At 48.4% G+C, this 17,676-nt stretch overlaps 1 protein-coding gene across 1 annotated transcript in view; it reads left to right on the forward strand.

The window, feature by feature from the left end:
- The first annotated feature begins 9,040 nt into the window (after nt 1-9,040).
- The window catches only part of STX4 (syntaxin 4), a 34,281-nt gene continuing 25,645 nt past the window's right edge, over nt 9,041-17,676 (forward strand). Inside the window, exons 1-3 of the mRNA XM_073635769.1 lie at nt 9,041-9,176; nt 12,927-13,016; nt 16,604-16,703. Coding sequence (XP_073491870.1) covers nt 9,147-9,176; nt 12,927-13,016; nt 16,604-16,703 — 220 coding nt within the window. The 5' untranslated portion in view covers nt 9,041-9,146. The remainder of the gene's footprint in view (nt 9,177-12,926; nt 13,017-16,603; nt 16,704-17,676) is intronic.

A 17,676-nucleotide genomic window follows, 5' to 3' on the forward strand; every position in this document is an offset into this window, starting at 1 on the left:
TGAAATCTGGATTTCAGGAGACTTGCCAAAGAGTAACCATGCCCTCTCCCCTACCAGAAATACCAACCAAGATATGAGATCTGGATCATGTGAAACCTGCCAAAGGGTAACTATCCCCTCTACCTGACTAGAAATACCAACTATGATATGAGATCCAGATCTTGGCCAACCTGCCAAAAGGTAATCATCCCCTCTACCTGACCAGGAATACTAATCATAATATAAGATCCATCTCTAGGGAGACCTACCAAATGGTAATCATTCTCTCTACCTTACCAGGAATACCAACCAGGATATGAGATCCAGATCTTGGGAGACTTGTCAAATGGTAATCATCCCCTTAACCCAACCAGAATTACCAACCATGATATGAGATCCAGATCTCAGGAGACCTGCCAAAGGGAAACCATCCTCGCTACCTGACCAGAAATACCAACCATAATATGAGATCCAGATCTCGGGAGACCCGCCAAAGGTTAATCATCCCCGCTACCTGGCCAGAAATATCAACTGTGATATGAGATCTAAATCTTGGCAGACCTGCCAAAGGGTAATCATCCCCTCTACCTGACCAGAAATACCAACCATTATTTGAGATCCAGATCTCAGGAGACCTGCCAAAGGGTGGCCATCACCTCTACCTGACCAGGAATACCAGCCATGATATGAGATCTAGATCTTGGGAGGCTTGACAAACGGTAATCATTCCCTCTACCTGACCATGAATACCAACCATGATGAGATCTGGATCTTGGGAGACTTACCAAATGGTAATCATCCCCTCAGCCTGACCTGAAATACCAACCATGATATGTGATCCAGATCTCGGGAGACCTGCCAAAGGGCAACCATCCCCTTTATCTGACCAAAAGTACCAACCACGATTTGGGATCCAGATCTTGGGAGACCTGCCAAAGCGTAACCATCCCCTTCTAACTGACCAGAAATACCAACCATGATAAGCGATCCAGATCTTGGGAGACCAGCCAAAGCATAATCATCGCCTTTACCGAACCAGAAATACCAACCATGATATGAGACCCAGATCTCAGGAGACCTGCCAAAAGATAACCACCCCCTGTAACTGACCAGGAATACTAACCATGATATGAGATCCAGATCTTGCGAAGTTTGCTAAAGGGTAACCGTCCCCTGTACCTGACCAGGAATATGAACCATGGTATGAGATCCAGATCTTGGGAGACCTGCCAAAGGGTAACTATCCGCTCTACTTGAACATAAATACCAACTGAAGAAAGGTCCCACACTCCGCTTGAGTGCTTCCATCCGCACACTGCTTCCTCCAGTCTGGAATATATCAGATATTACAACCCATATATTGTAGGAACCAGGCGAGAATAGCTCAGTTACAAAACTGCCACATGGAACTGTTTATTGAAACACAGGTACACAGAGATATTCAAACTTCTCATCAGTAGACTGTCCAATCAGCAGGGAGAGCTGTTGGAGGAATTCACCCCCTCCCCTTCACAGCTGATCTACATACACATCCCATAATACCCAAGGCAGACAGACACAATAGAACAATGGAATACAGCCACACCACAAACCAGCCAACACAGAGCACACCATAGTATGAGACTATATATATATCTATATATATATATAGATAGATATATATATATATATCTATCTATATATATATAGATATATATATATAGATAGATATATATATCTCTATCTATATATATATAGATATAGATAGATATATATGTGTATATATATATATATATATATATATATACACACACACAACATTCCAGTGTGGCTGTACAGTGAGTCCGATTAGTACAGATCAGACTGGGATTCTCGGTCACCCTGTGCCCCTATTAGAGACACAGGGTGACTTACACAAAGGAAGTGCACGGGGAGCTGAAACAAGGGTTTCTCAACCTCCCCAAGGGATTCTGGGTTCCATGGGCCCCCCGCCTAAAGTCACTCCCGTCACATCTCTGCCCTTTTGGCAGCAGACTAACACAGGAGGAGACCCCAGACGGGTTGACTCTAAAGTTAGTCAGTAGTTCCAGTCCCCCCAATGCCGGTATACACACAGTACAACAAAAATAATTTGTCCCAAGCATAGCATTACTCAACCAGCCAATCTCTGCCTCTCTCAGAGAACATACCCGCCGCTGGGGAGAAGTGCAGACTGGCCCTTCGCCCTGGAGTCCTTTCAGCCTTTGGAAAGAAGACAGGGTGGCTGGGCTCACTTTATCATGCTGTTGGGGATCTGGAGTATACAGGTGGATACCTCATCTTTTGTTAGTTGAGGGCAGAGGCCAGCAGCACTTTGCTCTGTTGCCAGCTCTTCTGCTGGGTTGGTAGTATCATTCTGGGGTGCTGTCTGCTGCTGGGAAGGGGAGCTGGCTGCTTCATCCCCCTTACCCTCATCTGGCTGCTGGAACGACATGTCTCTGTTACTGTGTCCTAGGTGAATTGATCTTTGCTGGGGAGGAAGGATCGCTTCCTCCACCCTGGCCAACTGTTTGGAGGCGAGGACGAACACCTCCTCTCCCTTCTACCCCTGGATCTTAATCTGCTGCTGGGAAGTGACCATCTCCTTCTCACCCTGGGCCTTCGGAACTGCTGTAGGTGTGGGGCAGAGGTCCTGGACCCTCTGTTCAGTTGTCAGCGCTTCAGCTGGAGAAGTTTCTGGTAACTCCACAGATTGCGCTGTTGGTGCTGGGGAGAGCTCAGTGATGTTTGGCCCTGATGCCAGCTCTTCTGCTGGAGGCTCGCCATGTTGTCCCTCCTCAGCAGAGAAGTCTATTAAAACCCCAGTCTGTGGAACTCGTGTCTGGGGATAGAGGTTCACCATGTCCGTAGAACTCAGAAGATGTTATCGGTGCTGGGCAGAGGTTAGCAGAGCTCTGCCTTGTTGCATACCAGCGACCTGGAGGGCTCCAATCCAGAGCTCCACCCGAATCTGCTGCCTGAGCTCCAGGTATTCATCCACAAACGAGGGTGGAAATGTAGCGCTAATGAATAAACAGTGCTAATAAACTGTGTAAATACATAAATAGCCATGTACTTATAAACAGTGCTGATAAACTGTGTGAATACATAAATAACCCTGTATATAAATAAGTAAGTATGTGCATAAATAAGTCCGAAATAAGTGAAGATGAAAGAACTATTGCTAAGTCCCAAATGAATCAGTCCCAAAGAACGGCAGGTGTACCACGAACACAGGATCGTTCATATAGGGAAACCAGGAACAGTTGGATTTGTATCTGAAGAAAATGACATCAATAGCTCAATAAAGATGGGTACTCTTACCAGAGCAAGTGGACCTGGATGTCAGCGACACCAGGTCAAACGAGCATGGATAACCGAAACCATGATGAAGAAGGAAAGGTCCAGAGGGTCCAGGAGGATCGCTCGATGGGTCTGGAACAATCAACGATATCCTCAAAGGTCCGGTCCTCTCTCAGTGGAATCGCAGTGATATAAAACAGCCAGCAAGCAATGAATCACTAGGTGGAAGGGTCAAACAAGCTCATAGAGCAGAGAATATCCAAAAAAGGGGCGAGAGCTTCCAATGGTGTAGATTAAAAAGTTTGTTTGTTTATTCTTCATAAAAAGCAGCATACAAATAAAATGTGATCACGATATATAAAAGCAATATGGGGAGCGGAGAAACCAAGCCCAAGTTTCTCCGCTCCCCATATTGCTTTTATATATCGTGATCACATTTTAATACAGGTTAGCACAGTAATTATTTGCACCTTACATTCATCCATAGACAGAGTCCTGGAGTATGCCGAAAGGACGATCCGCAGCAGCCCCGGGAAATATGCTGCCAGATTTATATCTCCGCTGGGGTGACCGAATATGCTACCCTGATCTTGGATCCAGGTGGAGGTTTGGATGTCCCAGAATGCAGGAAGCGTCCCACTACTTGCCACCAATGTAACAGAAGGTCCCACACTCCGCTTGAGTGCTTCCGTCCTCACACTGCTTCCTCCAGTCTGAAACTTCAGATATTACAGCCCATATATTGTAAGAACCAGGCAAAACTAGCTCAGTTACAAAACTGCCACATGGAACTATTTATTGAAACACAGGTACACAGAGATATTCAAACTTCTCATCACCAGACTGTCCAATCAGCAAGGAGGTCTGTTGGAGGAATTCGGCCCCTCCCCTCTCACAGCTAATCTACATACACATCCCATAATACCCAAGGCAGACAGACACAATAGACCAGTGGAATACAGCCACACCCCAAACAACCCAACACAGAGCACACCATAGTATGAGACAATACACAATATATATATATATATATATATATATATCTATCTATCTATCTATCTATCTATCTATCTATCTATCTATATATATATATATATATATATATATATATATATATATATATAGTGGGGACGGAAAGTATTCAGACCCCCTTACATTTTTCACTCTTTGTTATATTGCAGCCATTTGCTAAAATCATTTAAGTTAATTTTTTTCCTCATTAATGTACACACAGCACCCCATATTGACAGAAAAACACAGAATTGTTGACATTTTTGCAGATTTATTAAAAAAGAAAAACTGAAATATCACATGGTCCTAAGTATTCAGACCCTTTGCTGTGACACTCATATATTTAACTCAGGTGCTGTCCATTTCTTCTGCTCATCCTTGAGATGGTTCTACACCTTCATTTGAGTCCAGCTGTGTTTGATTATATTGATTGGACTTGATTAGGAAAGCCACACACTTGTCTATATAAGACCTTACAGCTCACAGTGCATGTCAGAGCAAATGAGAATCATGAGGTCAAATGAACTGCCTGAAGAGCTCAGAGACAGAATTGTGGCAAGGCACAGATCTGGCCAAGGATGCAAAAAAATTTCTGCTGCACTTAAGGTTCCTAAGAGCACAGTGCCCTCCATAATCCTTAAATGGAAGACGTTTGGGACGACCAGAACCCTTCCTAGAGCTGGCCGTCCGGCCAAACTGAGCTATCAGGGGAGAAGAGCCTTGGTGAGAGAGGTAAAGAAGAACCCAAAGATCACTGTGGCTGAGCTCCAGAGATGCAGTCAGGAGATGGGAGAAAGTTGTAGAAAGTCAACCATCACTGCAGCCCTCCACCAGTCTGGGCTGTATGGCAGAGTGGCCCGACGGAAGCCTCTCCTCAGTGCAAGACACATGAAAGCCTGCATGGAGTTTGCTAAAAAACACCTGAAGGACTCCAAGATGGTGAGAAATAAGATTCTCTGGTCTGATGAGACCAAGATAGAACTTTTTGGCCTTAATTCTAAGCGGTATGTGTGGAGAAAACCAGGCACTGCTCATCACCTGTCCAATACAGTCCCAACAGTGAAGCATGGTGGTGGCAGCATCATGCTGTGGGGGTGTTTTTCAGCTGCAGGGACAGGACGACTGGTTGCAATCGAGGGAAAGATGAATGCGGCCAAGTACAAGTACAGGGATATCCTGGACGAAAACCTGCTCCAGAGTGCTCAGGACCTCAGACTGGGCCGAAGGTTTACCTTCCAACAAGACAATGACCCTAAGCACACAGCTAAAATAACAAAGGAGTGGCTTCACAACAACTCCGTGACTGTTCTTGAATGGCCCAGCCAGAGCCCTGACTTAAACCCAATTGAGCATCTCTGGAGAGACCTAAAAATGGCCGTCCACCAACGTTTACCATCCAACCTGACAGAACTGGAGAGGATCTGCAAGGAGGAATGGCAGAGGATCCCCAAATCCAGGTGTGAGAAACTTGTATCTTTCCCAAAAAGACTCATGGCTGTATTAGATCAAAAGGGTGCTTCTACTAAATACTGAGCAAAGGGTCTGAATACTTAGGACCATGTGATATTTCAGTTTTTATTTTTTAATAAATCTGCAAAAATGTCAACAATTCTGTGTTTTTCTGTCAATATGGGGTGCTGTGTGTACATTAATGAGGAAAAAAATGAACTTAAATGATTTTAGAAAATGGCTGCAATATAACAAAGAGTGAAAAATTTATATATATAAAATATATATGTGTATATATATATATATATATATATATATATATATATACACACACATTCCAGTGTGGCTGTACAGATCAGACTGGGGTTCTCGGTCATAGGAGGTGCATGGGTAGCTGAAACAAGGCTTTCCCAACCTCCCCAAGGGATTCTGGGTTCCATGGGCCCCCTGCCCAAAGTGACTCCCGTCACACCACCCATGATATGAGAATCAGATCTTGGGAGACCTGCCAAAGAGTATTTATCCCCTCTACTGGACCAGAAATACCAACCATGATATGAGACCCAGATCTTGGGAGACCTGCTAAAGGGTAGCCAACCCCTCTACCTGACCAGGAATACCAACCATGATATGAGATCCAGATCTTGGGAGACCTGCCAAAGGGTAGCCAACCCCTCTACCTGACCAGGAATACCAACCATGATATGAGACCCAGATCTTGGGAGACCTGCCAAAGGGTAGCCAACCCCTCTACCTGACCAGGAATACCAACCATGGTATGTGATCCAGATCTTGGGAGACCTGCTAAAGGGTAACCATCCCTCTACATTGACCTGACTGGGACAATAACCCATGATATGAGATTAGGATCCTGGGAGAGCTGCCCAAGGATGACTATTCCCTCTACCTGACAAGGAACACCCACTGTGATATAAGATCCGGATGCCGAGAGAGCTGCCAAAGAGTAACCATTCCCCCGTACATTGATCTACCTGGAAATACTCACCATGATGTGGGATCTAGATCTCCGGAGAGCTACCAAAGAGTAACCATCCCCTCTCCATGATAATAGAAAACAGATCCCCCATTGTTCTAGAACATTCACTATTCCTGGATCTGTCTCCTCACTTTCTACCCTACTCACTCCCCCATTGGGACAGGAAGTGAGGGAAAATCTCTTCACGGGAAAACTGACAGCATTTAAAACCCCCTAAGGGTCCATTTACACTTTCGTGTTGTGGTAAAATGCGGTAATGCTCCAGAGATACTTCCCTCACCAACTGATCCCTCCAGGACAGGAAGTGATGGGAAATCTCCTCATGGGGACACCAACACCAATAAAATCCCTGAGAGAGTTTCTAACCTCTTCCCCGCTGTACTGAAACATTACTCCTGACAGTGTTACCTCACTTCCTGTCAAGACAGGAAGTGAGAGGAAATCGATTCCCGGGTACACCAACACCAATACAAACACTGAGAGAGTATCTAACCCTCCCCTGCTGTACTATAACATTATCCCTGGCTGTGTCCCCTCACATTCTGTCCAACCACCTCCAGGACAAGAAGTGAGGGGAAATCTCTGCATGGGGACACTGAGGGTTTCTAATAACCCCTCCCCCACTGTACAGGGATATTTTTTACTCCTGGGTCCCTTTGCTTCCTGTCCTGGGGGCAGTGAGGGATCAGAGGGACAGGAAGTGAGGTGAAAGCTCATTAAAGCTCATTGTATTAGTGTGAGGGACACCACACCAATACAAACTCTGATTTTCTGACCCTCCCTGCTGTACTGGAACATCTATCATTCTTGCCTGTGCCCCCTCACTTCCTGTTCTAGGTAGGACAGGAAGTGAGGGGGGATCTCTTCATGGGGGACACCAACTGTGGGACACTAATACATGGGGACACCAATACATGACCTAAGAGTTTCTAACCCTCCCCCATTGTAGTGTACAGGGACATTTGTTACTCCTGGGTCCCCTCACTTCCTGACCTGGGGGTAGGGAGGAGTCAGAGGGACAGGAAGTAAGAGGAAAGCCATTCATAGGGACATCAACACCCATACAAACTCTTTCTAACTCCCCCTGCTATACTGGAACATCTATTATTCCTGCCAATGGCCCCTCACTTCCTGTTCTATGTGAGACAGGAAGTGAGGGGAAATCTCTTCATGGGGACACTGATAGCAATACATGAGCTGAGGATTTCTAACTACTCACCTGCTGTACAGAGATATTTGTTACTCCTGGGTCCCCTCACTTCCTGTCCTGGGGGCAGGGAGGGGTCAGAAGGACAGGAAGTGAGGGGGAAGCCATTCATAGGGACATCAACACCCATCCAAAGTCAGAGTTTCTGACCCTCCCTGCTGTACTGGAACATCTATTATTCCTGCTTATATCCCCTCACTTTCTGTTTTAGGTAGGGCAGGAAGTGAGAGGAAATCTCTTCATGGGGACACCAACAGCAATACATGAGCTGAGGGTTTCTAACCCCTCCCCTGCTGTACAGAGATATTTGTTACTCCTGGGTCCCCTCACTTCCTGTCCTGGAGGTAGGGAGGGGTCAGAGGGGCAGGAAGTGAGGCGAAATCCATTCGCAGGGACATCAACACCCATACAAACTCTGAGAGTTTCTGACCCTCCCTACTGTACTGGGACATCTATTATTCCTGCCTATATCCCCTCACTTTCTGTTTTAGGTAGGGCCGGAAGTGAGGGGAAATCTCTTCATGGGGACACTAACAGCAATACATGAGCTGAGGGTTTCTAACCACTCCCCTGCTGTACAGAGATATATGTTACTCCTGGGTCCCCTCACTTCCTGTCCTGGGGGCAGGGAGGGCTCAGAAGGACAGGAAGTGGAGGAAAAGCTCCTCATGGGGATACCAACACCAATATAAACTCTCAGAGTTTCTAACCCTCTCTGCTGTATTGGAACATATATTGTTCCTGTCTGTGTCCCCTCACTTCCTGTTCTAGATAGGACAGGAAGTGAGGGGACATTGATAGCAATAAAATCCCTGATAGTCCCACCCCCCATCCACTGTAAAATGTGGAGGTTTGGCTTCATCCACCATTATCCATGTATTATTATGATTTCAGTGATATCTTGGGAGTGCTCTGTGTGTTATACAACATGGAGAGGAGGTCTATGAAATCTCAGTCAGGATATGTACACAGGATGTGACCTTCCTCCACCCTCCACTCTACACCCAGCGCTTCCTCTCCCCCCCCCCTCTGCAGCAGCAGCCCCGACTCCTCCAATATCCCAACATGCAGCGCTCCTCCCCCCCTCTTCTCCCCTCGTCTCTATGGTGTGGGCGTTTCGTCACAGGGTGTAGTGGGCGGTGATGCGCAGGCGCAGTGAGTGCGGGAGAAGTTCTGAGAAGAGCTACACTGTACCCCTGCAGGATGAGGGACCGCACCAAGGAGCTGGGCTGTGTGAGTGACGTCACAGGGGAGGGGACTACAGGGCCCAGCATGGGCTGCCAGGGGGTCACCATCTGTGATTTGTATGGGGGGAGGGTGTTCTTCATTGCAGACTTACAGTGACAGCACAGGAGGGGGGACTTCCCTCCAATCAGAGACACAGGGACTATTTATACCATTACAGATATAAGGCTTGAGTCTCATAGTGACATCACTGGGAGGACTACAGGGCCCAGCATGGACTGTCAGGGGCCCCCATTCCCTATAACCAGGGATATGTTTATTATTTATATATAGGGGGTGTCACCATTGCAGATGCATTTCACAAGGTGACAACACTGGGGGGGACTACAGGGCCCAGCATGGCCTCCAGGGGCCCCATTCTTCCTGCCAGGGACATGTTTACTATATATATATATGGGGCTCAATTGCAGATTCAATTCACAAAGTGACAACACTGGGGGGGGGGGTCATGGCCTCCAGGGGCCCCATTCTTCCTGCCAGGGACATGTTTACTATATATATATATATGGGGCTCAATTGCAGATTCAATTCACAAAGTGACAACACTGGGGGGGGGGTCATGGCCTCCAGGGGCCCCATCCCCTTAACCAGGGACATCGGTAACTTTTATGTATGGGAAGAGGGGGGGGGGTTCTGGGGGCCCCATCCTCCTGGCCAGGGTAATGTATGTGATTTATATTAGGGAGGGGGGGGGGGGGGGGTCAGTTCACAGAGCTCATTCTGATTGGATGAGACAAGTGACGCAGAGGGATTTCTCGGTGTCTCCCCCCCCCCCATCAACTCGGTTTCCATGGCGATCTTAGACATAAACACGTCACAGTCGGTCAGTCGCTGTGGAACTACAAGTCCCAGCATAGATGGGGGCGTCTTGGCACCCTATTGGCTCGGCCCGGTACAGCTGGAGGTCTAATAGGAATAATATAGTGGATGATATAATCCTCCGTTATTGCACGATTAATCGCTCAAGATCGCAAATACCCCCCCCCCCCCCTCGTGGTCTGAAAGCATTTTCCCAATTTTATTTCTATGCATTCAAAGCAGACAGATGTTAAAAAAAAAAAAAAACAGGCAGTCTGCCAAGTATCACAAACATTCCTCAGCCGTGGAGCTAACGATAAACATTGTAACGTTTTGTTCTTTAGATCAAAGGAATGAACTGTGGTCTGTAAATGAGGGAAGTTTAATCACTTTAAAGAGTAAACCTTTTTCTGACGCTTGTTGCTTACAAGTTGAAAATCAGTATTTTTTGCTAGAAAATTACTTAGAACCCCCAAACTATATATATATATAATTTTTTTTTTTTTTTAAATCTCATGCTTTTCAGGGTAGATGAGAAATCGGGTGAAAATTGCAACAGCCACCATTTTATTCTCTAGGGCCTCTGCCTTAAAAAAATATATATATTACACACGCTATATTACACCAAAAGTATTGGGACACCTGCCTTTACACACACATGAACTTTAATGGCCTCCCAGTCTTAGTCCGTAGGGTTCAATATTGAGTTGGCCCACCCTTTGCAACTATAAGAGCTTCAACTCTTCTGGAAAGGCTGTCCACAAGGTGTGTCTATGGGAATGTTTGACCATTCTTCCAGAAGCCCATTTGTGAGGTCAGGCACTGATGTTGGACGAGAAGGCCTGGCTCACAGTCTCCACTCTAATTCATCCCAAAGGTGCTCTATCAGGTTAAGTTCAGTATTCTGTGCAGGCCAGTCAAGTTCCTCCACCCCAAACTCGCTCATCTATGTCTTTATGGACCTTGCTTTGTGCACTGGTGCAAATCATTTGGTGGAGGGGGGATTATGATGTGGGGTTGTTTTTCAGGGGTTGGGCTTGGCCCCTTAGTTCCAGTGAAGGGAACTCTTAAGGTGTCAGCATACTAAGATATTTTGGACAATTTCATGCTCCCAAATTTGTGAGAACAGTTTGGGGACAGCCCCTTCCTGTTCCAACATGACTGAGCACCAGTGCACAAAGCAAGGTCCATAAAGACATGGATGAGCGAGTTTGACTGGCCTGCACAGAGTCCTGACCTCAACCCGACAGAACACCCTTTGGGATGAATTAGAGGGGAAACTGCAAGCCAGGCCTTCTCACCCAACATCAGTGCCTGATCTCACAAATGGTCTTCTGGAAGAATGGTCAAACATTCCCATAGACACATTCCTAAACCTTGTGGACAGCCTTCCCAGAAGAGTTGAAGCTGTTATAGCTGGTGGCGAGTAACCCTTGAGGGCTAGTAGCTCAGGACTTGAAATTTTGAGCCCTGTGTGTGTGTGTGTATGTGTATATGTATATGTGTATATATATATATATATATATATATATAATACCCAAAAAAAAATGTTTACCTAACACGTCGTGCTTTAATATTGCACACACTCGTGGAATGGCGCCAAATTTTGGTACTTAAAAATCTCCATAGGGTACGCTTTAAATTTTTTTTTTTTACAGGTTACCAGTTTAGATTTAGAGAAGGTCTTGCACCATAATTATTCCTCTTGCGCTGACATTGGTGGCAATACCTCACGTGTGCTTTGCATGAGGGGACAGGGGGTGCTTTAGAAATGTTTTTATTTACCTTATATACTCGAGTATAAGTCGCTCCGAGTATAAGTCGAGGCCCTAATTTACCACAAAAAAATGGGAAAAACTTATTGACCCGAGTATAAGACGAGGGTGAGAAATGCACAGCTACTGTAAGTGGAAAAGAGGGTCAACAATGCCCATTTGCAGCCTCACTGTGCCCATTTGCAGCCTCACTGTGCCCATTTGCAGCCATAGGTCCCCCAAACTTCAAACTCGGTAGTTAAGGGTTCCTAGATGCCCCCTAGCTGCAGCCAAAATTTGGAGTCTCTGAACCCAAAGGGTCCCGAAATGACATTGCTGCAGATGGACACAGTTGACCGAATTTTGGGCCCCGTATCTCGGGGCCACTTAGTGCTAAGAACCCCAAATTTGGTGTGCAAACCCGGTGGAACTAGCACCATAAAATTTCCAAAGCTGGGGTTTCTAGCACCAATTGGCCCCGAGATACAGGGCCCCAAAAATCAGTTCAGAAAATGTCAAGCACTTTTCTGCAGCAGAGAATGACATTTTCCGAACTGGTTTTGGGGCCCCGTATCTCAGGGCCACTTGGTGCTAGGAACCCCAGCTTTGGATATGTTATGTTACCAGATCCACTAGGTTTGCACACCAAATTTGGGGTTCCTAGCACCAAGTGGCCCTGAGATACGGGGCCCCAAAGTCAATTCGGAAAATGAAATTTTTTGCTGCAGAAAAGTGCTTGACTCGAGTATAAGTCGAGGGGGGCACTTTCAGCACAAAAAAAATGTGCTGAAAAATTCGACTTATACTCGAGTAATACGGTATTTTATTTTTTTATTTTTACACTTTCTCTTTAAACATTTTTTTTTTTTTAAATCACAGTCAGTTGAGCAAGTTTCACATCATCTTTGGCCTTCCTCCTATAATTCCAGGAGTCATATGTTGTTTTTGTAAAAAAAAAAAAAAAAAAAAACCTCAAAAATGTATAAAAAGTGAAATGGAGAATAGAGAATAGGAAAGTGCAGCTGATATAAACGCTGATCAACGAGGGTTTAGTTTTAGTGCCTCTACCCACCCAACGGGCGCCATTGACCCGGTCCAACGCTGGGCTCCAGCAATGTCTATCAGGGCTGGGTACGGATCTGGGCTGTCATATTAATGGACACTTTTTTTTTTTTTCCTTCTGCAGACTGAAAGCGATTCAGAACCGGATGAACACAAGGTGTTAATGGAGCCCTCGCAGAACGATGAAGAGCTCAACAAGCAGTTCTTTGTAACGGTAAAACTAGTGGGCGCTGTGGAGTGAGGAGTGGGGGGGGGGGGGGGGGGCAGCCAGTGTTCAGTTTTCGGGATGCACCAGGAGGGGCAGTTAAAATGGTAACAAGGTCTGTTAGTGGAGTGGCTGTTGGCAGCTAAAACAAAACCAAGGCTGGCCGTACACTGTTGGAATATCTGCAGGAACTGGCCGGGGATTCCAACCATTAAGGGCCAGGCTGAATGTAACAAGGCGATCAATTTGGGTGCAGTCAGCCTGCCGGATTCGCTTCATAGGAGAAGACAATGGCCCGGCAGGAGGGATTCCCCCTGTCGGCACTGTCTGTGTTGATGGGGGGAATCGTGCAAATTTCTTGCAACCCGTGGCTGCAGGAAAGAAATTCACTGTGTCTATGGCCAGCCTAAGTCCAAGAACACAAATGCAGTATATTGCAGCTTACCGGTCATTCAATGTGGTGGTTGCTCAAAACTTTCAGCTAGTGCAGAATTATTTGTTGATCCCGCCAGAAATGCTGTGTCATTTTCACTTCTTGTGAGCTGAACTGGAAGCAAAAGCAGCGTTGTCTTTCTTGTGTAAACCACCAATCTTGCCACCCCATGTTATGGAGATAGACAAAGGTAGACATGTTTAATGTCCAGCCTGTGTGACAACCATGGATCTCTCTACAGATACAGTAGAGATGCGAGTGTAGCCACCCAGAAAGTGTGCTACTGGCAGGCAGGGGTGGACTGACCGGTCGTGGTTTGAGGGCCCCGCCAGCGCTACCTGCTGGAACCTTCAGGGCCGGTCCGGGGCCCTGGCGATCATCTTTTCAGGGCCCACATGGACCCCAGAGCTGCCTTGGAGGCTAAGGGGGAGGGCGGGTGCCGCCGGATCACACATAGCGGGTAACTCCCGCTTACAGCTGTCATCTGAAGGCCCTGCACCAACTCTTTTGATAGACTTCACACTCATCCAATGCCGTGATGTGTGACGTCTAACAAAGGAGCCGGTGCAGGAGGAGGCGGGGCCTTCAGATGACAGCGGTCGACAGGTGTCACAGCGGGAGTTACCTGCTATGTGTAATCGGGCGGTTCTCCTCTCTCTAACCCTCATGCACTCTGATCAGGCTGCATCGAGGGGCACGCTGTTGATGGTGCATCGAGGGGCACTCTGGTGATGGTGCATCGAGGGGCACTCTGGTGATGGTGCATCGAGGGGCACTCTGGTGATGGTGCATCGAGGGGCACTCTGGTGATGGTGCATCGAGGGGCACTCTGGTGATGGTGCATCGAGGGGCACTCTGGTGATGGTGCATCGAGGGGCACTCTGGTGATGGTGCATCGAGGGGCACTCTGGTGATGGTGCATCGAGGGGCACTCTGGTGATGGTGCATCGAGGGGCACTCTGGTGATGGTGCATCGAGGGGCACTCTGGTGATGGTGCATCGAGGGGCACTCTGGTGATGGTGCATCGAGGGGCACTCTGGTGATGGTGCATCGAGGGGCACGCTGGTGATGGTGCATCGAGGGGCACTCTGGTGATGGTGCATCGAGGGGCACGCTGGTGATGGTGCATCGAGGGGCACTCTGGTGATGGTGCATCGAGGGGCACGCTGGTGATGGTGCATCGAGGGGCACGCTGGTGATGGTGCATCGAGGGGCACTCTGGTGATGGTGCATCGAGGGGCACTCTGGTGATGGTGCATCGAGGGGCACTCTGGTGATGGTGCATCGAGGGGCACTCTGGTGATGGTGCATCGAGGGGCACTCTGGTGATGGTGCATCGAGGGGCACGCTGGTGATGGTGCATCGAGGGGCACGCTGGTGATGGTGCATCGAGGGGCACGCTGGTGATGGTGCATCGAGGGGCACGCTGGTGATGGTGCATCGAGGGGCACGCTGGTGATGGTGCATCGAGGGGCACGCTGGTGATGGTGCATCGAGGGGCACGCTGGTGATGGTGCATCGAGGGGCACGCTGGTGATGGTGCATCGAGGGGCACGCTGGTGATGGTGCATCGAGGGGCACTCTGGTGATGGTGCATCGAGGGGCACGCTGGTGATGGTGCATCGAGGGGGGCTATTTCTAACATAGGCTCTCAAATGGACACAAAGAGCACCCACGCACACGCAACGTCATTATGTGTTGCGCCGCACGCCTCAGCGCACTAGGCCTGCTGCAAACCTTCTAGTTCTATCGTCCCGGGCAAAGGCAACCGCTTCCCTCCAAGTCCCTCCCTCGCCTCGGCAAACAGTGCCCAAAACGGCGAAGAGGAGAGGACACACCAGCCAGCCACCCACCCACAGCAGGTCCAGGGTGCCAGCCAGCTACCCACGGTGACCCACCCACAGCAGGGCCAGGGTGCCAGCCAGCCACCCACGGTAACCCACCCACAGCAGGGCCAGGGTGCCAGCCAGCCACCCACGGTGACCCACCCACAGCAGGGCCAGGGTGCCAGCCAGCCACCCACGGTGACCCACCCACAGCAGGGCCAGGGTGCCAGCCAGCCACCCACGGTGACCCACTCACACCACTGAGCCAGCCAGCCACCCACAGGAGCTAGCCACAGAGGATGCGGGAACCAGCCACAGCTACAACACAGTGGAGCACTACACAGTGCCAATTTTTTTTCTGCTTTGAGAGGTTGGGGCAGGGGTGAGAGTCATGGCACAAAGAGGGGGCCCTGTGAGGACCAGAGTGAATGAAGGTGTTCACTGTACACTTTGTTAGAAAGAGGCCCCCCTCCAGGTCCCATTAGACTCCTATGTAGTCTCTAATGGGTCCTGGAGAGGGCTCTCTCTCTCTAACAGAAACTGTTAGAGAGAGACCTCCCCTTTCCAGGTCCCATTAGACTCTGTTGTAGACTCTAATGGGGCCTGGAGGGGCTGCTTTCTAATGGACACTGTTAGAGAGAGAGACCCCCCTCCAGGTCCCATTAAAAACAAAAAACGGAAGAAGTCTTATTTTGTGCAAAAATGTAGGGGCAAGGTCAGGGGCGGGCCATGGGCGGAGTCAGGGGCGGGCCATGGGCGGAGTCAGGGGCGGGCCATGGGCGGAGTCAGGGGTGGGGAAATGGGCGGAGTCAGGGGTGGGAAATGGGCAGGGTCTGAAAGGGGGCCCTTGCTTTATTTGGTCCAGGGGCCCTGAGTGTTGTCAGTCCGTCAGGATAACCAGGTGAGAGTAAAGAGAAAAATCAAAAAGTAATGTTATCATCACATCTAAGGACTAAGAAGCTGCAGTGTATAACATTTTGGGTATAGATGTGCTTTAAAAATCAATTTGGTTCTTTCTAGGGGAGATATATATATATACACACACACACACACACACACACACACACACACACACACACACACACACACACACACACACACACACACACACACACACACACACACACACACACACACACACACACACACACACACTGTATGTAGTGACACATGGGTGGTGCATGGTCATAAGGGGTAGGGAATGATGTTAGTCAAACATGGGTGAAGCATGATCATAAGGAGGCGGGGTCAAATGTTGGAGGAGGATTCATAGAAGTCTGTAATGGGAAGAATGTTATGTTGGGGTAGATGATGAATGATCGATTTCAATCCTCAGACGCGGCAGATTCGTGAGTCCCTACAAGTTCTCAAGAATAAAGTGAAATCTCTAGAGACCAATCAGACGACAGTTCTCAGCCAGCCACTTCCGGATGACAGTAAGTGTCTGCTCCATCTGCCATTTTTTTTAATGACTGCTCAGCCCTCCCTCATAATTGATGCTCAATTTTATTTACTGCTCTGCTTAGCCAATACCAACTGATCCGCCTCCTCCAGTGACTTGAGCGCCCATCCATTGGCTGCTTCACCCATCCAGTGACTCAACAATGCTTATACTGATTTATTCTGCCCATTTCCATGGCTGCAGTATTCTTATACTGACTGCCCCACCAGTGACTGCAGCATTCTTCTACATGTTAATATCTCCCAGTGACTACAGCACTTCCATTGATTGACCTATCCTCCCATCGACTACAGGACTCTTCCATTGATTGTCCCATTCCCCTAGTGACTTCAGCTCTCTTCTATTGACTGTTCTATTCCCCCGGTGTTTGCAGCACCCTTACGTTGACTGTTCTACCCTCCCAACAATTACAGCACTCTTTCATTGTGACTGCAGCACTCTTCCATTGATGGTCTTATCCTCTCAGCAACTACAGGACTTTTGCATTGACTGTCCTTTTTCCTCAGTGTCAGCAGTACTCTTCCATTGACTGTCCTATCCCCCCCCCCCCCAGTGTCGGCAGTACTCTTCCGTTGAGTGTCCTATCCTCCCCCAGTGTCGGCAGTACTCTTCCGTTGACTGTCCTATCCCCCCCCCCAGTGTCGGCAGTACTCTTCCATTGACTGTCCTATTCCCCCCCCCCAGTGTCGGCAGTACTCTTCCGTTGAGTGTCCTATCCTCCCCCAGTGTCGGCAGTACTCTTCTGTTGACTGTCCTATCCCCCCCCAGTGTCGGCAGTACTCTTCCGTTGACTGTCCTATCCCCCCCCCAGTGTCGGCAGTACTCTTCCGTTGACTGTCCTATCCCCCCCCAGTGTCGGCAGTACTCTTCCGTTGACTGTCCTATCCCCCCCCCAGTGTCGGCAGTACTCTTCCGTTGAGTGTCCTATCCTCCCCCAGTGTCGGCAG

Source organism: Aquarana catesbeiana, linkage group LG06 (genome assembly GCF_042186555.1).
Source record: "Aquarana catesbeiana isolate 2022-GZ linkage group LG06, ASM4218655v1, whole genome shotgun sequence".
NCBI lineage: Eukaryota > Metazoa > Chordata > Amphibia > Anura > Ranidae > Aquarana > Aquarana catesbeiana.